Raw genomic sequence first — 13,101 nt, 5'->3', positions numbered from 1 at the left:
CCCTGAGAGGAGTGGCGACCGGGCCTAAACTGTTCACACAAACAAACAGGCTGTATGCTGAACTCCTGCTTTCCTTCTGGGAGTCTGGAATTGGGTACATGCCAGGCAGAGGGCGACCAGCCCCCACGAAAACCCTGGATACTGAGTCTCCGGTGAGCCTCCCTGGTGGACAACACTTCACACACGCTTTCACCCCTTGTTGCTGGGGCAATGGAGTGTGTCCTGTCCCATTTCTCTGGCAGAGGACTCGGGAACTTTGCACCTGACTTCCTCTGACTTCATCCCAGTTGCCTTTTCATTTGCTGATTTTGATTAATATCCTTTCTCTGTAATAAATCTTAGTCGTGAGTAGGACTATATGTGCTGAATTTTATGAATCCTTCTAGCAAATCACTGAACCCAGGAGTGGTCTTGGGGATCCCCAGCACAGCTCCCAAATTTCTATAAGCTTTAAACACCCAAGACCTGGATCCACCCACGTGTGCAAGCTACGGCTAGAATACCAGGGTTGGAGAAGCAAGGGGGCAGGAATGGCCATAGCGTAAGTCGTAGATGCCGTCAGGTTGCAGGTGCGACTTCCCAGGGGTGGGGAACATTCCACCAGGGGAGACAGTAAGCGTTCCACTGATCTGGAAGAAACAGCCACGGCCAGGCCACTTTGGGCTCCTTAGGCCAAGGAACATTATCCTGATTATCTTGAGCTCTAGGGCCAATACTGCACAACAGGGGCTGAGCACCGTGGGGCTTCCACTTGCATCAGTGGACAACTACAGAAATCTCTATCCGGTAAAAACAGGGACTGTAAGAGCTCAAATCCCTGAGGGAAGGAGGCCTGGGTAACTCCACCAGTAACCAGCTGGGTCCAGCTGAAGAGCTGAGGATAGGGAGATTGCAGGTGGCTGGCAGCACAGGATGACGGCCATCATAGCCTCGGACCGGGTGCAGCGGCAGAGCTGTAGCTGGCTCACTAGCCCTTGTGCTGCAGTCTTCTAGGAGCCCACCACCTTGGAAGGGATGCTGTGCCTGCGGGACTGGGGCTCTAGCCCACCATAGTATGTCCATCCCACCTACTCTTCTAACAGCCTGACGTTGACCCTGCTCCTACTGAGGGGTCTGTGTCCCCTCCCCTTGAGGCTGGGCAGACTTTTGTGTCCATCTTGACCCACAGAGTCTAGCAGCAGTGGCACCATGTGATTTCTGAGCCTAGGTCTTAAAAACACCATGCACGTCCACCTTGTTGTCTTGGGAAGTCAACTTGGAACCCAGGCACCATTCTTTGAGGAACCCATGCTGCATGGACAAGCCACGTGTAGGTGTGATGTCTCGACAGCCAGCATCAACCACAAAAGATGTGAGGGAGGAAGCCTTCGAGGTGATGCCAGCCCCAGCCGCCATCCGCAGTGACCGCAGGGAGGAAAGATTCTAAGTGCAAACCATCTAGCTAAGCCCAGGCAACCGCCAGAACTGCAAGAGATAAAACAATCATTTTATGTTATTTGAAGTCACTAAGGTTATGCAAGAGATAAACAAATATATAACCCCTACACAATCCCTTTTTGGAAAGGGTGAGGGTATCTTCACTCTTAAAGGGAAAAAGGAGCCCATTTTATTGCATTGGATATAATGGGAGGGCAAGAGAAGACTTGAAAGATGCCACATGTGGGCCATGTGGGGACACGGGCCTGTGCACCTTCCTAGGCCCCCATGAATCTCGCCTCCTCTTGGTGAGTGTAGCAACTCTTCTGGTTCACCCTTCCACTTACAAACTGGAAGTGTGGGATCTGGCTTCCTAAGCACTGCAGAGGGGCTGAATAATGCAACCGGTAGACGTGGAAACAAGCTCCCTGCTAGTGACCTTGACCACTGGGAAACAGAGGTACCTGGAGACAGGAGGTACGTGCAAAGGGAAGCCCTCATTTCTCCCCCCTGTAGACCTACCGGCAGTTCCGCTGGATTGAACTGACATGAGATGCTGGAATACACAAGGCCAGGAAACGCCAGAGAGTAACAACACAATGTCAGTAACATTCCGCAGACTGACAAGGATTATGTAAAAAACTGTAACAATTGTTCTTGGTAGGAAAGGAGGGAAAAGGGAATTCACACTTACAGGCTTCACCCAGCAAGTCCCTATCCTGAAGTTCCATCCCCCAAGGGCAAGCCCCTGAACACGCACCCACTGTCCACAATGCGGCAGTGGCCAGGATACATCCTGATATGCACATCCATGGGTATCAAGCAGCTAACAAAAAATTAATGATAGTTCCACAGGACTATTTGGATGGATTTCATAAGGTATTTTTTGAGTGAAAAACAGAAAAGTGTGTATGAAGTATCATCTTAAGGAAATTCACCTATTTTATCCTCAAAACCACTGTATTTGGGAAACAGCCAAAACAATCACAATGCACGATGGGCACCCGATGGCGCACCTGCAAACAAAGAAGGGGAGCTGCTTTTACGCAGAAAAAGGAGGAGAGCAAGGGGCTGTTTCAAAAGAAAGTTCATTGGGGTAGAGTAACCGTTCAGGGCAGGAACGGCTTCTCATTGGCTGAGCTGTGGTGTTTCTCATTGGCTGAGCTGCGGTGTTTCTCATTGGCTGAGCTGAGGCATTTCCCATTGGCTGGACTAAAGAGTTTCTCATTGGCTGAGCTGCAGTGTTTCTCATTGGTTGAGCTGCAGTGTTTCTCATTGGCTGAGCTGCAGTGTTTCTCATTGGCTGAGCTGCGGTGTTTCTCATTGGCTGAGCTGCGGTGTTTCTCATTGGCTGAGCTGCGGTGCTTCTCATTGGCTGAGCTGTGGCACTTCTCATTGGCTGAGCTGTGCTGTTTCTCATTGGCTGGGCTGTTACCAGATGGGGAGAGACATCTCCCTTCAGAAGTAAAGCAGTGGTACTTCCTGTTGAGATGCAAGCGCCCATCTCTTCCTGTTTGGCGTAATTGACAGGTGTGATGGGGTGAGAGCTCCCAGACAGGCCTCCGAGACTCCAGTTTACTTGAGGTTTCTTTTGTTAATTCTCACAGAAGTGAACCCATTTCAAAAAATAACCAGAGTTCCAAAAGCCACTGTATGGCATACATGTGCAGCTGCAGGTATATGTGTATGATTTGATGTAACTATGAGAGTACGGAGAAAAACATGGAAAGAACCATTTATTAGGTTAATTAGATGAGGGGTTGCGACAGAAGAACCATGCCAACAAGGAAAAGAAAAATTGCTCTAAAAAGAATGTGACCATGTGTATGTATAATATAAATTATGTATTGGGCTTTGTCTTGTTTTGTTTTTGCTGAGGAACACTGCCCCTGAGCTAACATCTGTGCCAGTCTTCCTCCCTTCTATACGTGGGTCGCCGGCACAGCATGGCTGACGAGCATGTAGGTGGGAGCCCAAGCTGGGGACCAAGCTGGGGACCGAGGCCGACCAAACCCCGCCGCTGAAGTGGAGCGCGCCCAACTTCACCACTAGGCCACGGCCGGCCAACGTAGCTGTTTTTTCGAAAGAACAAATGTAAAAACTAAACGGTAAGGAAAGGAGAACAGGAAGCGCGTCTCAGCTTGGATGAACGCGTTTATGTCCAAGAGCTAGACGCCATCAGAGACCAAAGGATGCTTCCTCCCAGCAGTGGCTGCTCTCGCCCAGCGAACCTGGAGGGAGGCTCCAGGCTTCAAAGCGCAGCACAGGCGAGCCGGCTGCCTCGGGAGGAGAGCGCGGAGGAGCCCTCGGGCCCCTGGGACCGGTCTCGGGCGCGCGCCGGCGACGGCAAGGGCGGCGAGGACCGAGTGGGTCCCCGGGGCCGTGGGTACCGCCCCCACCCCACTACTCGACGGGGCGCGACCGGGAGATTCTTCCCCAGGGGGTCTCCACCCCCGGCAGCCGCAGGACAGCTCCCCCAAGCGGCCGCGGGTACAGCCTCCTCTCCCCGGATCAGCTCTGCCCAAGTTCCACGGGACCGGAAGTGAGGAAAGTGGCGCAGTCGGGAACCGTAGTTCTCTGAGGCTGGAAGTCGGGAGCCGGACCACCGGAAACCGCCAGGAGATCGGAAGTGGGGGTCAGGGCCGCCGGGAACTGTAGTTCTCAGAGAGGCAGAAGCGGGCCTGGCGGCCGGCGGCATGGCGGGGCTGGAGCTCCTGTCGGACCAAGGCTACCGCGTGGACGGGCGGCGCGCCGGGGAGCTGCGCAAGATCCAGGCGCGAATGGGCGTGTTCGCGCAGGCCGACGGCTCGGCCTACATCGAGCAGGGCAACACCAAGGCGCTAGCAGTGGTCTACGGGCCGCACGAGGCGAGTGGCTGTGCGTGCGCGAGCAGGGCGGCTCCGGCGGCGGGCGGAGGAATCGGGCGGCAGCCGCTCTGCGGGGTGCGCGGGGCCGCCAGACTGAGCAAGGCTCGGGAGGCGACGGACATGCCCAGGGCCGCTGCTCACTCGGACTAAAAGCCGAAGTCCTTGCTGTGATGCACGGTGGTCCCTGCCTTTCTCGTCGGCCCCTGTCCCCTGCGCTCTCCACTCTTTGCTCCCACTCGCTCCCTACCTCTCAGCTCTCTACTCCGACATCACCGTCCGGATGACGCCTCCCCAGACCCACCTTATCTACGTGGCAAGTCCCCTTCCCTACGACCACACACCTCCCTGCCTTTCTGCACCTGTCACCTCAGACGTTAACTTAGTTAACGCAGGCATGAAAAAATGCTCGCTTAGCGCCCTGAGTCTAGGCGTCCAGTCTTCCAGCGGGAGTGGACGAGTAGAGGAAACAGGCATGGCACGTTTGCAGAGCAGAAAGGCTCCTGGTGCGGGAGATGGGGAATAATTCCAGATGAGATTGCGGGGTTTCTAGGGAGGGGAGAACTCAAGGCTTTGTAGACCAGGGAGAAGATTTAGGATTTTATCTCACATGTGATGGGAAGCGTTTGGAAGGTAAGTAGGATATGTGGGTATGTATAGGAGAATCAGACTTGATATTTGTAAACAGGCTTTGCCTTTGGCTACAAATGGAAAATGGGTTGGGAGGAAATGAGACAAGGATGAAAACAGGGAGGCCTGTTAAGAGAGATGAGATCCAGAGGTGATGGTGGCTTAGAGACTGGCTGGTGGTCCTTTCTCAGGCTATATTTTGGACATAAAGTAGTTGCCTTTGTTGAGATGTTGGAGGTAGAGGGAGAGGAAGGAGAGAGACTAAGATTCCGGGCCTAAGCCAGAGGAAGGGGTAGTGTGAGCTGGGAGGAGTGTGCCTAGCTCATGTGTCCTTCCTCCCCCAGATCCGGGGCTCACGGGCACGAGCCCTGCCAGACAGGGCACTGGTGAACTGTCAGTACAGTTCTGCCACCTTCAGCACAGGTGAGCGCAAGCGGCGGCCACATGGGGACCGGAAGTCCTGCGAGATGGGCCTACAGCTGCGTCAGACCTTCGAGGCAGCCATCCTTACACAGCTGCATCCACGCTCCCAGATTGATATTTATGTGCAGGTGAGCGGGCAGCAGCCCTCAAGCCAGGGAGGGGATGGAGGCTGTGAGAGGGGGAAGGTGGTCAGCAGCCTAATGGACTGATGCCATTGTGTGGGGGGGTTCCCTGCAGGTGCTGCAGGCAGATGGTGGGACCTACGCGGCTTGTGTGAATGCAGCCACGCTGGCAGTTATGGACGCTGGGATCCCCATGCGGGACTTTGTGTGTGCCTGCTCAGCTGGCTTTGTGGACGGCACAGCCCTGGCAGACCTCAGCCACGTGGAGGAAGCAGCTGGTGGCCCCCAGCTGGCCCTGGCCCTGCTGCCGGCCTCAGGCCAGATTGCACTGCTTGAGATGGATGCCAGGCTGCATGAGGACCACCTGGAGCAGGTGTTAGAGGCTGCTGCCCGGGCCGCCCGTGATGTGCACACCCTGCTGGACCGTGTGGTCCGGCAGCATGTCCATGAGGCCTCCATCTTGCTGGGGGACTGAGCACCCAGCCCCCCATGCCCAGAATAAAATCCACACAGTCCACTGTACTTGGATCTCCTCACAACACTTCTGTGCCTTCAGAGCCTGGCTCCTGGGGGTGACTAGGGACCCTCCCATACACATGAACTACACACCTTTTGCAGCCTCAGGATTCAGACCCTGAAGAAGGTGGAAGAGGTGTGTCCCTGGGCGGAGAGAGCAGCTTGTGCCAGGAGGGGTTCAAGGCAGCTGAGCAGTGAAGAGCAGCCTGGTGGAATGAGCCAGGCCATCAGACTGTGGAGCCTTTTATCCTCCCCTCAGCACATCCAGGACCCTTAGCATAAGGGCTGAAGGAGGACTCGGCTGGTTGTGGGTACCCACCATGAAAATGTGGGGGCCATATCCCACATTTTCTGGATTATGGCTTGGATTTAATGGCCCCTTTGATACCAAGCAATGGGCTCACTCTGCTCACCGCGATCTTAGCTGAGAAAGGAAGTTTAATTAGATTAGCTGGCAAATCGGAACATGGGTGACTAATGTGTCAAAAACCAATCTTCAAGGATTACAGAATCTTGAGGCAGTTATATAGAGAAAACGGGCAGTGAGGACGGGGTCCAGGGATGTCGGTCACCAGGCATCGCATTGTTCCATTCTTCTGTCAGCTGTGATGGCTACCTTGTAGGTCTGTTTCCCACCTGTGGTCAGCCTGTTCCTGGAGAGAAACTCATAGAACAAAGTTTTAATTTATCAAGGTATCAGGGACTACACACATAAGCAGAGGCCATAAATCCGTACACCACATGAATTTTTTAGAGTATGTGCAGAGCAGTGAGTAGTCACAGAGGAGGGGCTGGGGTCATTTAGCATAACAAGATGAGCTCACTTATGCTCACTTACACCTTTCCCCCTAGGAGAGCCCCTTGGGCCTGTCCTGCTACTTACCTTGGTCTCCAAAACTACAACAGACACATGTTCTCATCTGGAGTCTTTTCTCCCCAGCTCTGACCCTTCCTCAGTGAACACAGACACTCCCCCCTGCCCCACTACTGCACTTTCCTCTTCAGCCGGCTCCCTCTTCCTCTACCTCGGGCCCTCATACCTGCCTGAGCCCTGATCACCAGCCCCTGCAGCCTGCACCCAGGAGCTGCTTCTCCCTTAATATCCCAGGCACCTCCACCTGGACAGGAGTGCTTCCCACTTCTTACTCTACATGCCCCTGCTCCTTTGAAACCCGTTTTGGCCCGAAGTACCACCCACCTTCCTCCCTGTGGTCATCGGATCCCGATGACCTCGGTGCTTTTTTGGTGATGGACATCCATAGGAATGAGTTGGCGTACCCTTTGGCCTCTCAGTTCACAGAAGACTCCTTACCTCCCACCCACCCCACGGCACTCAGACCTGTCACTGCCAGCAGCAGCACCTTCAGAATCTCCTGCGGGCGTCCATGCTCTGGTCGCCGCTTCCGGTTTTTCACCCACCTGTCCTATTCATCGCCCTTCTCGGATTTTCCTGTGACCCTTCGAGCTGGAACTTTCTTGCTGCCCCCTACCAGCCCGGGCCGCGGCCCGTCGTCTTCACTGCTCTCCTCCGGCACCGTACACTGCCAGCCCAAGCCTCCCGGAGACCGCCCTCGGCGGGCTGGAAGCCCGAGCCCCCTCCCTTCCTGCGGGCTCTGTTCCGCGCATGCGCAGCGGGAGTAACCGGGGAGGGGCGGGGACAACGAGGACACATACGCATGCGCAGCGGCGCGAGGGCCGCCGGGACCGGAAGTGCGGCGGGCGCGGAGCCCCGAGTCTGACAGAAGCTGTGCGCCGGGCCGGGGCCGTAGCTGGGGGCGGGAGCGCGGTCCCGGAGCCGCCCCGCCCCGCCATGGGCCTCCTGTCGGACCCGGTGCGCCGGCGCGCGCTCGCCCGCCTCGTGCTGCGCCTCAACGCGCCGCTCTGGTGAGGGTGGGACCCGGGGAGGCAGGGGCCCGAGGGCGGGGGCTGGAGCTGCCGGCGCCCCTCGGGCTGCTCGCGCCCGGCGCTCCCGTCCGCCGGCGTCACTCGGGGCATCAGGCCCGGCCTCAGCTTTCTCGTCCGCCAGCCCGGGTGCGGGGACTCCGGGCCCAGCCCCCTCAGACACGCCCCCTCGACCCCCGGTGCAGAGGGTGAGGCCGCCGCCGGCGTGCGGACGCGCTAACGCCCCGGCGGCCGCTTCGTCCCCTCTCCCCGCAGCGTGCTGAGCTACGTGGCGGGCATCGCCTGGTTCCTGGCGCTGGCCTTCCCGCCGCTGACCCAGCGCACGTACATGTCGGAGAACGCCATGGGCTCCACCATGGTGGAGGAGCAGTTTGCGGGCGGAGACCGTGCGCGGGGCTTTGCCCGGGACTTCGCCGCCCACCGCAGGAAGTCGGGGTGAGCGGTGGAGCGGTGGGGATGGAGGAAGCCGCGGCGCGCGAGGCCGGGGAGCTCTGCCCAGACGCTGTTTGTGTCCCCAGGGCTCTGCCCGTGGCCTGGCTGGAGAGGACGATGCGGTCAGTGGGGCTGGAGGTCTACACGCAGAGTTTCTCCCGGAAACTGCCCTTTCCAGATGAGACCCACGAGCGCTACGTATTGTGGGGGAGGGGTGTGCCTGGGACACAAAGCACCTTGAGGGGGTGGCTGGAGGCCAGGGAGCTCAGCGGGGGAGTGGCCTGGGTCCAGGGAAATCCCTGGTGGGCATTCCAGGGCCAAAAAGGCAGGGGCTTCAGCCTGGGGGGGGCGTCGAGCTGAGGCTTCCCCACCAATACTGCGCGCAGATGGTGTCGGGCACCAACGTGTACGGTATCCTGCGAGCCCCTCGCGCCGCCAGCACCGAGTCCCTGGTGCTCACCGTACCCTGTGGCCCGGACTCCACCAACAGCCAGGCTGTGGGGCTGCTGCTGGCGCTCGCTGCCCACTTCCGGGGTGAGGCTCAGGGGCTGCTGCTGGCAGGGGAGGGTTTGGCTATTGCCCCAGGCCCTGCCGACACTGCTTCTGGCCTCCAGGGCAGATTTACTGGGCCAAAGACATCATCTTCCTGGTGACGGAACACGACCTTCTGGGCACTGAGGCTTGGCTTGAAGCTTACCACGACGTCAATGTCACTGGTGGGTGCCCTGCCCTGCCCTGGCCCCTCTCTCGGGGCCACTGTCCTCACCAGACCCCGTGGGCAGCTCATTCGCCTGCTCCCACAGGCATGCAGTCATCCCCTCTGCAGGGCCGGGCTGGGGCCATCCAGGCAGCGGTGGCCCTGGAGCTCAGCAGTGATGTGGTCACTAGTCTCGATGTGGCCGTGGAGGGGCTCAACGGGCAGCTGCCCAACCTCGACCTGCTCAACCTCTTCCAGACCTTCTGCCAGAAAGGGGGGCTGCTGTGCACATTGCAGGGCAAGGTAGGGCCGCCTGCCTGGGGGGGTGCAGGGTCAGTGTGTTGGGGTTATCTGACCCTTTCCCCAAACCCTCTAAGCTGCAGGCCCAGGACTGGACATCGATAGACGGGCCACTGCAGGGTCTGCAGACACTGCTGCTCATGGTCCTGCAGCAGGCCTCTGGCCGCCCCCATGGCCCCCATGGCCTCTTCCTGCGCTACCGCGTGGAGGCCCTAACCCTACGTGGCATCAATAGCTTCCGCCAGTATAAGTATGACCTGGTGGCAGTGGGCAAGTAAGCGACTTCTGGTCCCCCCTTTTCTTGCTTGGGGTGGAGTGGGGGTGCCTGGGGGGTCTGACGGGTCGTAATTCTGCCCCACGCCCTGCAGGGCTCTGGAGGGCGTGTTCCGCAAGCTCAACCACCTTCTGGAGCGCCTGCACCAGTCCTTCTTCTTCTACCTGCTACCCGCGCTCTCCCGCTTCGTCTCCATCGGCCTCTACATGCCTGCTGCTGGCTTTTTGCTCCTGGTCCTTGGTCTCAAGATATCCTCTGCCCACTGCTGTCCACTTGTGGCCAGCCTCAAGTCCCCTCCACTCTAGGCTAGGGAGAGCCCTCCATCCTCAGGGTGGGGAGTGGGGGTGAGCCCTGGGTCCCCTACCGGGCATATCCTATCACACCTCTCGTCAAGGTCCTTGACTAGGCCATGCTCTGGAACTGTGGATGCAGCTGCATGAGGCCGGAGTGGGCCCTGAGGAGGCTGGGGGTGCCTCTGGACCTAGTCCTCTCCCACCCCAGGCACAGGTGATGATGCCCACCTCCTGCTGTTGGGGTGGGCTTCTAGGGCCTGGGTGGTGGTTACTGCTGCCACTCAGTCTCAACTGACAGAGTGGTGCAGCGGATCCTTGGGGCTCCCCTGGCCCCAGGGACCATCTCCAAGTGCCTGTGTGCCCTGCAGGGCATAGGGCTGGCCTCGCTTGTGGCGCCCTTGCTGATCTCACAGGCCATGGGCCTGGCCCTCTATGTCCTGCCAGTGCTGGGCCAACATGTGGCCACCCAGCACTTCCCTGTGGCTGAGGCTGAGGCTGTGGTGCTGACACTGCTGGCCATCTATGCAGCTGGCCTGGCCCTCCCACACAACACTCACTGGTGAGGAGCTGGGCTGGGTGGGTGCGGACAGGGGCCACCCTGGACATGCGAGCAGATGCCTCTGAGCCCCTTGCCTTGCAGGGTGGTGAGCACTCAGGCCTCGGACAGGGGCTGGATGGCACTGAAGCTGGTAGCCCTGATCTACCTGGCACTACAGTTGGCCTGCATCACCCTCACCAACTTCTCACTGGGCTTCCTGCTGGCCGCCACCATGGTGCCGGCTGCTGCGCTCACCAAGCCCTCTGGGCCCCGGTATGTTCTGGTCAGCCCAACCACAGAACCCACCATGATGTGCCCCTCACTCCCAGTGCCTGTGCCCTCACCTCAGAGCCCACACTGACCCTGGTTTTCCACCCAGGCCACTTTATGGCACCCTGCTGGTGCTGACAAGTCCGGCAGCCACACTCCTAGGCAGCCTGTTCCTGTGGCGAGAGCTGCAGGAGGCACCGCTGTCACTGGCCGAGGGCTGGCAGCTCTTTCTGGCGGCACTGGCACAGGGCGTGCTAGAGCACCACACCTATGGTGCCCTGCTCTTTCCGCTGCTGGCCCTGGGCCTCTACCCCTGCTGGCTGCTCTTCTGGAATGTGCTCTTCTGGAAGTAACGTCCGCCTGCCCTGTGGCATGAAGATTAGGAAGGGAACTCCCCAAACACCGCCACATTCTCTCCTTCCTGGAAAATAAACAGGTGTTTTGTTTCAGTTGCCCTTTGGGGTCTTGGCCCCCTGTCTGCTGTCTGTGTGGGGCTCCAGGGTCTGTGGGTGAGAAACTCTGCCTGCAGGGCTTGGCATACCACATGCCTCCTTTCTAGAGGGCACTGCCCCAGTCCACTTACTAGATGGCATCCCTGCCAGCTGGGGTACTGGTGGCAAGAGTGAGGGCCCCAGCTGCATCAGCCTCAGGAGGAGAGCCTTGGTCGGACACTGGTACCAGCTGGCCCCAGAGATTAGGATCTGAAAGTGACAAGTGCAGACCCTGCCCCTGCCCCAAGTGCATGTTCCCAGCCCTGGAGGTCTCTGCATGTCACAGTCCAGTGCTGTGGAAAGCACGGTGCTGCGTAAGAGGAAATACCATGGGCAGGGCTTGGGGTCCCCATAGGAGCTGAGGCACCCAGAGACTGCACAACACCATCTTTAGTGCTGGGGATAAGAGGACAAAGCTGGAGCCCTGCAGAGGAGGCCCAGGCAAGGCAAGAACCTTAGTGTGTGCTTGGGATGGAACAGGGAGGAGTACCCACCCCAACCTCCTTGGAGCTGAACCAGCCCAGGCCAAGTGCCCACAAGGTGCAGGGCTGAGGCAGAGCCCACCCGGCAGCACCCAGGAGCTGACAGGACACAGGGACACAGCCCCAAGGGGGAGGGCACTGAAGGGCTGGCACAGAGAGAAGCTGGTGATTGTCCCAAGATCCCTGAAAGGAAGTAGGACATCCGGAGTCCATTCTGGAGAAAAGAAAAAAAGCAAAGTGTGGCCCTCCGGTGATGCCAGGGCCACATCAGGCCCAAGAGGCCTCTCCTCCCAGGAGGGCCAAGGTGCTCCCGCCAGTACCCCACAGGGCAGTGAGAAAAGTACAGCCTCGTACAGGCCTCAGTGTTAGAAGGGAGGCGGAGTTGCACCGCCTGTAGGATCAACTCAAAGGACCAGTGTCCCTTCAGTACCGTGTCCTGAAGGGTGTGGCCTGGGAAGTCCTGAGGAGGAAGCTCTGGGCCCCACTCCTGCCACCAAAGCCTGTCTCTATGGCAGGACTTGCATTCCCATAGGAGGCTCCCCTTGACACCTGGGGCTCCATAGTGAGGGGATCAGCTGGTGATCCCCCCAGGCCCAGCACCTGGAGGCGTTCTCTTCAGGGCCTCTCTCCAGAGAAGTCACCGCTGGTCTCCTGTTGAGGGGGCATGTGCGTTCTATGTCCAGCATTGTTGGGGATGGGGGTGGGGCTCGGGTGCTTGGAGACCCCACTGTGACTAGCAGCCTGTCTTTGACCCACTTGTTCCCAAGCTCTGGCTGGAACCTCTAGTCACTTTCTATGTTGAATGAACTGTCCAGCTTCTGAGGCTTTGGAGAGACTTGCAGCCCCCAGGAGCACCTCCCAGGTTGGCTTCTCTTGAGTCTCTCCCCTGGATCAGTCAGGCACATTTGTCTGTGGGCTTCCTGTCTTCCATCAAAAAGCAAATTCACCTGTTATTTTATTCTCAAAGCAAGTTTATTCAGGAATAGCCAAAAGAATTGCAATTCAGGGTGTACACACTATGGCAAACCATAGGCAAACCTGGAAAACAAAGGAGGGGAGCTGCTTTTCTAGAGAAAAAGGGGGAGAGGGAGGGGCTGTTCTAAAGGAAAGTCCATTGGGGGAGAGGAACAGTTCAGGGTGGAAATGGCTTCTCATTGGCTGAGCTGTGGCATTTCTCATTGGCTGAGCTGCAGATTTTCTCATTGGCTGAGCTGTGGCGTTTCCCATTGGCTGACCTGTGGAGGCTTCTCATTGGCTGAGCTATGGCGTTTCTCATTGGCTGAGCTGTGGTGTTTCTCATTGGCTGGGCTGTGGTGTTTCTCATTGGCTGAGCTGTGGAGGCTTCTCATTGGCTGAGCTATGGCGTTTCTCATTGGCTGAGCTGTGGCGTTTCTCATTGGCTGAGCTGTGGAGGCTTCTCATTGGCTGAGCTGTGGTGTTTCTCATTGGCT

General features: G+C 58.1%; 2 protein-coding genes across 3 annotated transcripts; both read left to right on the top strand.

Annotated features, from left to right (window-relative positions):
• The first annotated feature begins 4,071 nt into the window (after positions 1 to 4,071).
• EXOSC4 (exosome component 4) lies at positions 4,072 to 5,977 on the top strand. 2 transcript variants are annotated; one of them, XM_046642270.1, is made up of 3 exons: positions 4,072 to 4,283; positions 5,255 to 5,461; positions 5,571 to 5,977. In XM_046642270.1, the coding sequence occupies exons 1-3, from the start codon at positions 4,113 to 4,115 to the stop codon at positions 5,928 to 5,930; spliced, it is 738 nt and encodes a 245-aa protein (XP_046498226.1). In that variant the 5' UTR covers positions 4,072 to 4,112; the 3' UTR covers positions 5,931 to 5,977. The 2 variants fall into 2 exon arrangements, with proteins under 2 accessions (XP_046498226.1, XP_046498227.1); XM_046642271.1 differs by lacking the exon at positions 4,072 to 4,283 and adding an exon at positions 4,518 to 4,596.
• Positions 5,978 to 7,671: 1,694 nt separating this feature from the next.
• GPAA1 (glycosylphosphatidylinositol anchor attachment 1) lies at positions 7,672 to 11,126 on the top strand. The gene is made up of 12 exons (XM_046642145.1): positions 7,672 to 7,855; positions 8,129 to 8,308; positions 8,392 to 8,503; positions 8,692 to 8,839; positions 8,920 to 9,021; positions 9,109 to 9,305; positions 9,380 to 9,576; positions 9,671 to 9,824; positions 9,988 to 10,083; positions 10,238 to 10,428; positions 10,510 to 10,680; positions 10,787 to 11,126. Exons 1-12 carry the CDS (start codon positions 7,782 to 7,784, stop codon positions 11,028 to 11,030), a joined length of 1,866 nt encoding a protein of 621 aa, XP_046498101.1. The 5' UTR covers positions 7,672 to 7,781; the 3' UTR covers positions 11,031 to 11,126.
• The last annotated feature ends 1,975 nt before the right edge of the window (positions 11,127 to 13,101 follow it).

The sequence above is a fragment of the Equus quagga genome, chromosome 16, assembly GCF_021613505.1.
Source record: "Equus quagga isolate Etosha38 chromosome 16, UCLA_HA_Equagga_1.0, whole genome shotgun sequence".
Lineage (NCBI taxonomy): Eukaryota > Metazoa > Chordata > Mammalia > Perissodactyla > Equidae > Equus > Equus quagga.
This window is presented reverse-complemented; position numbering and strand designations above follow the sequence as displayed.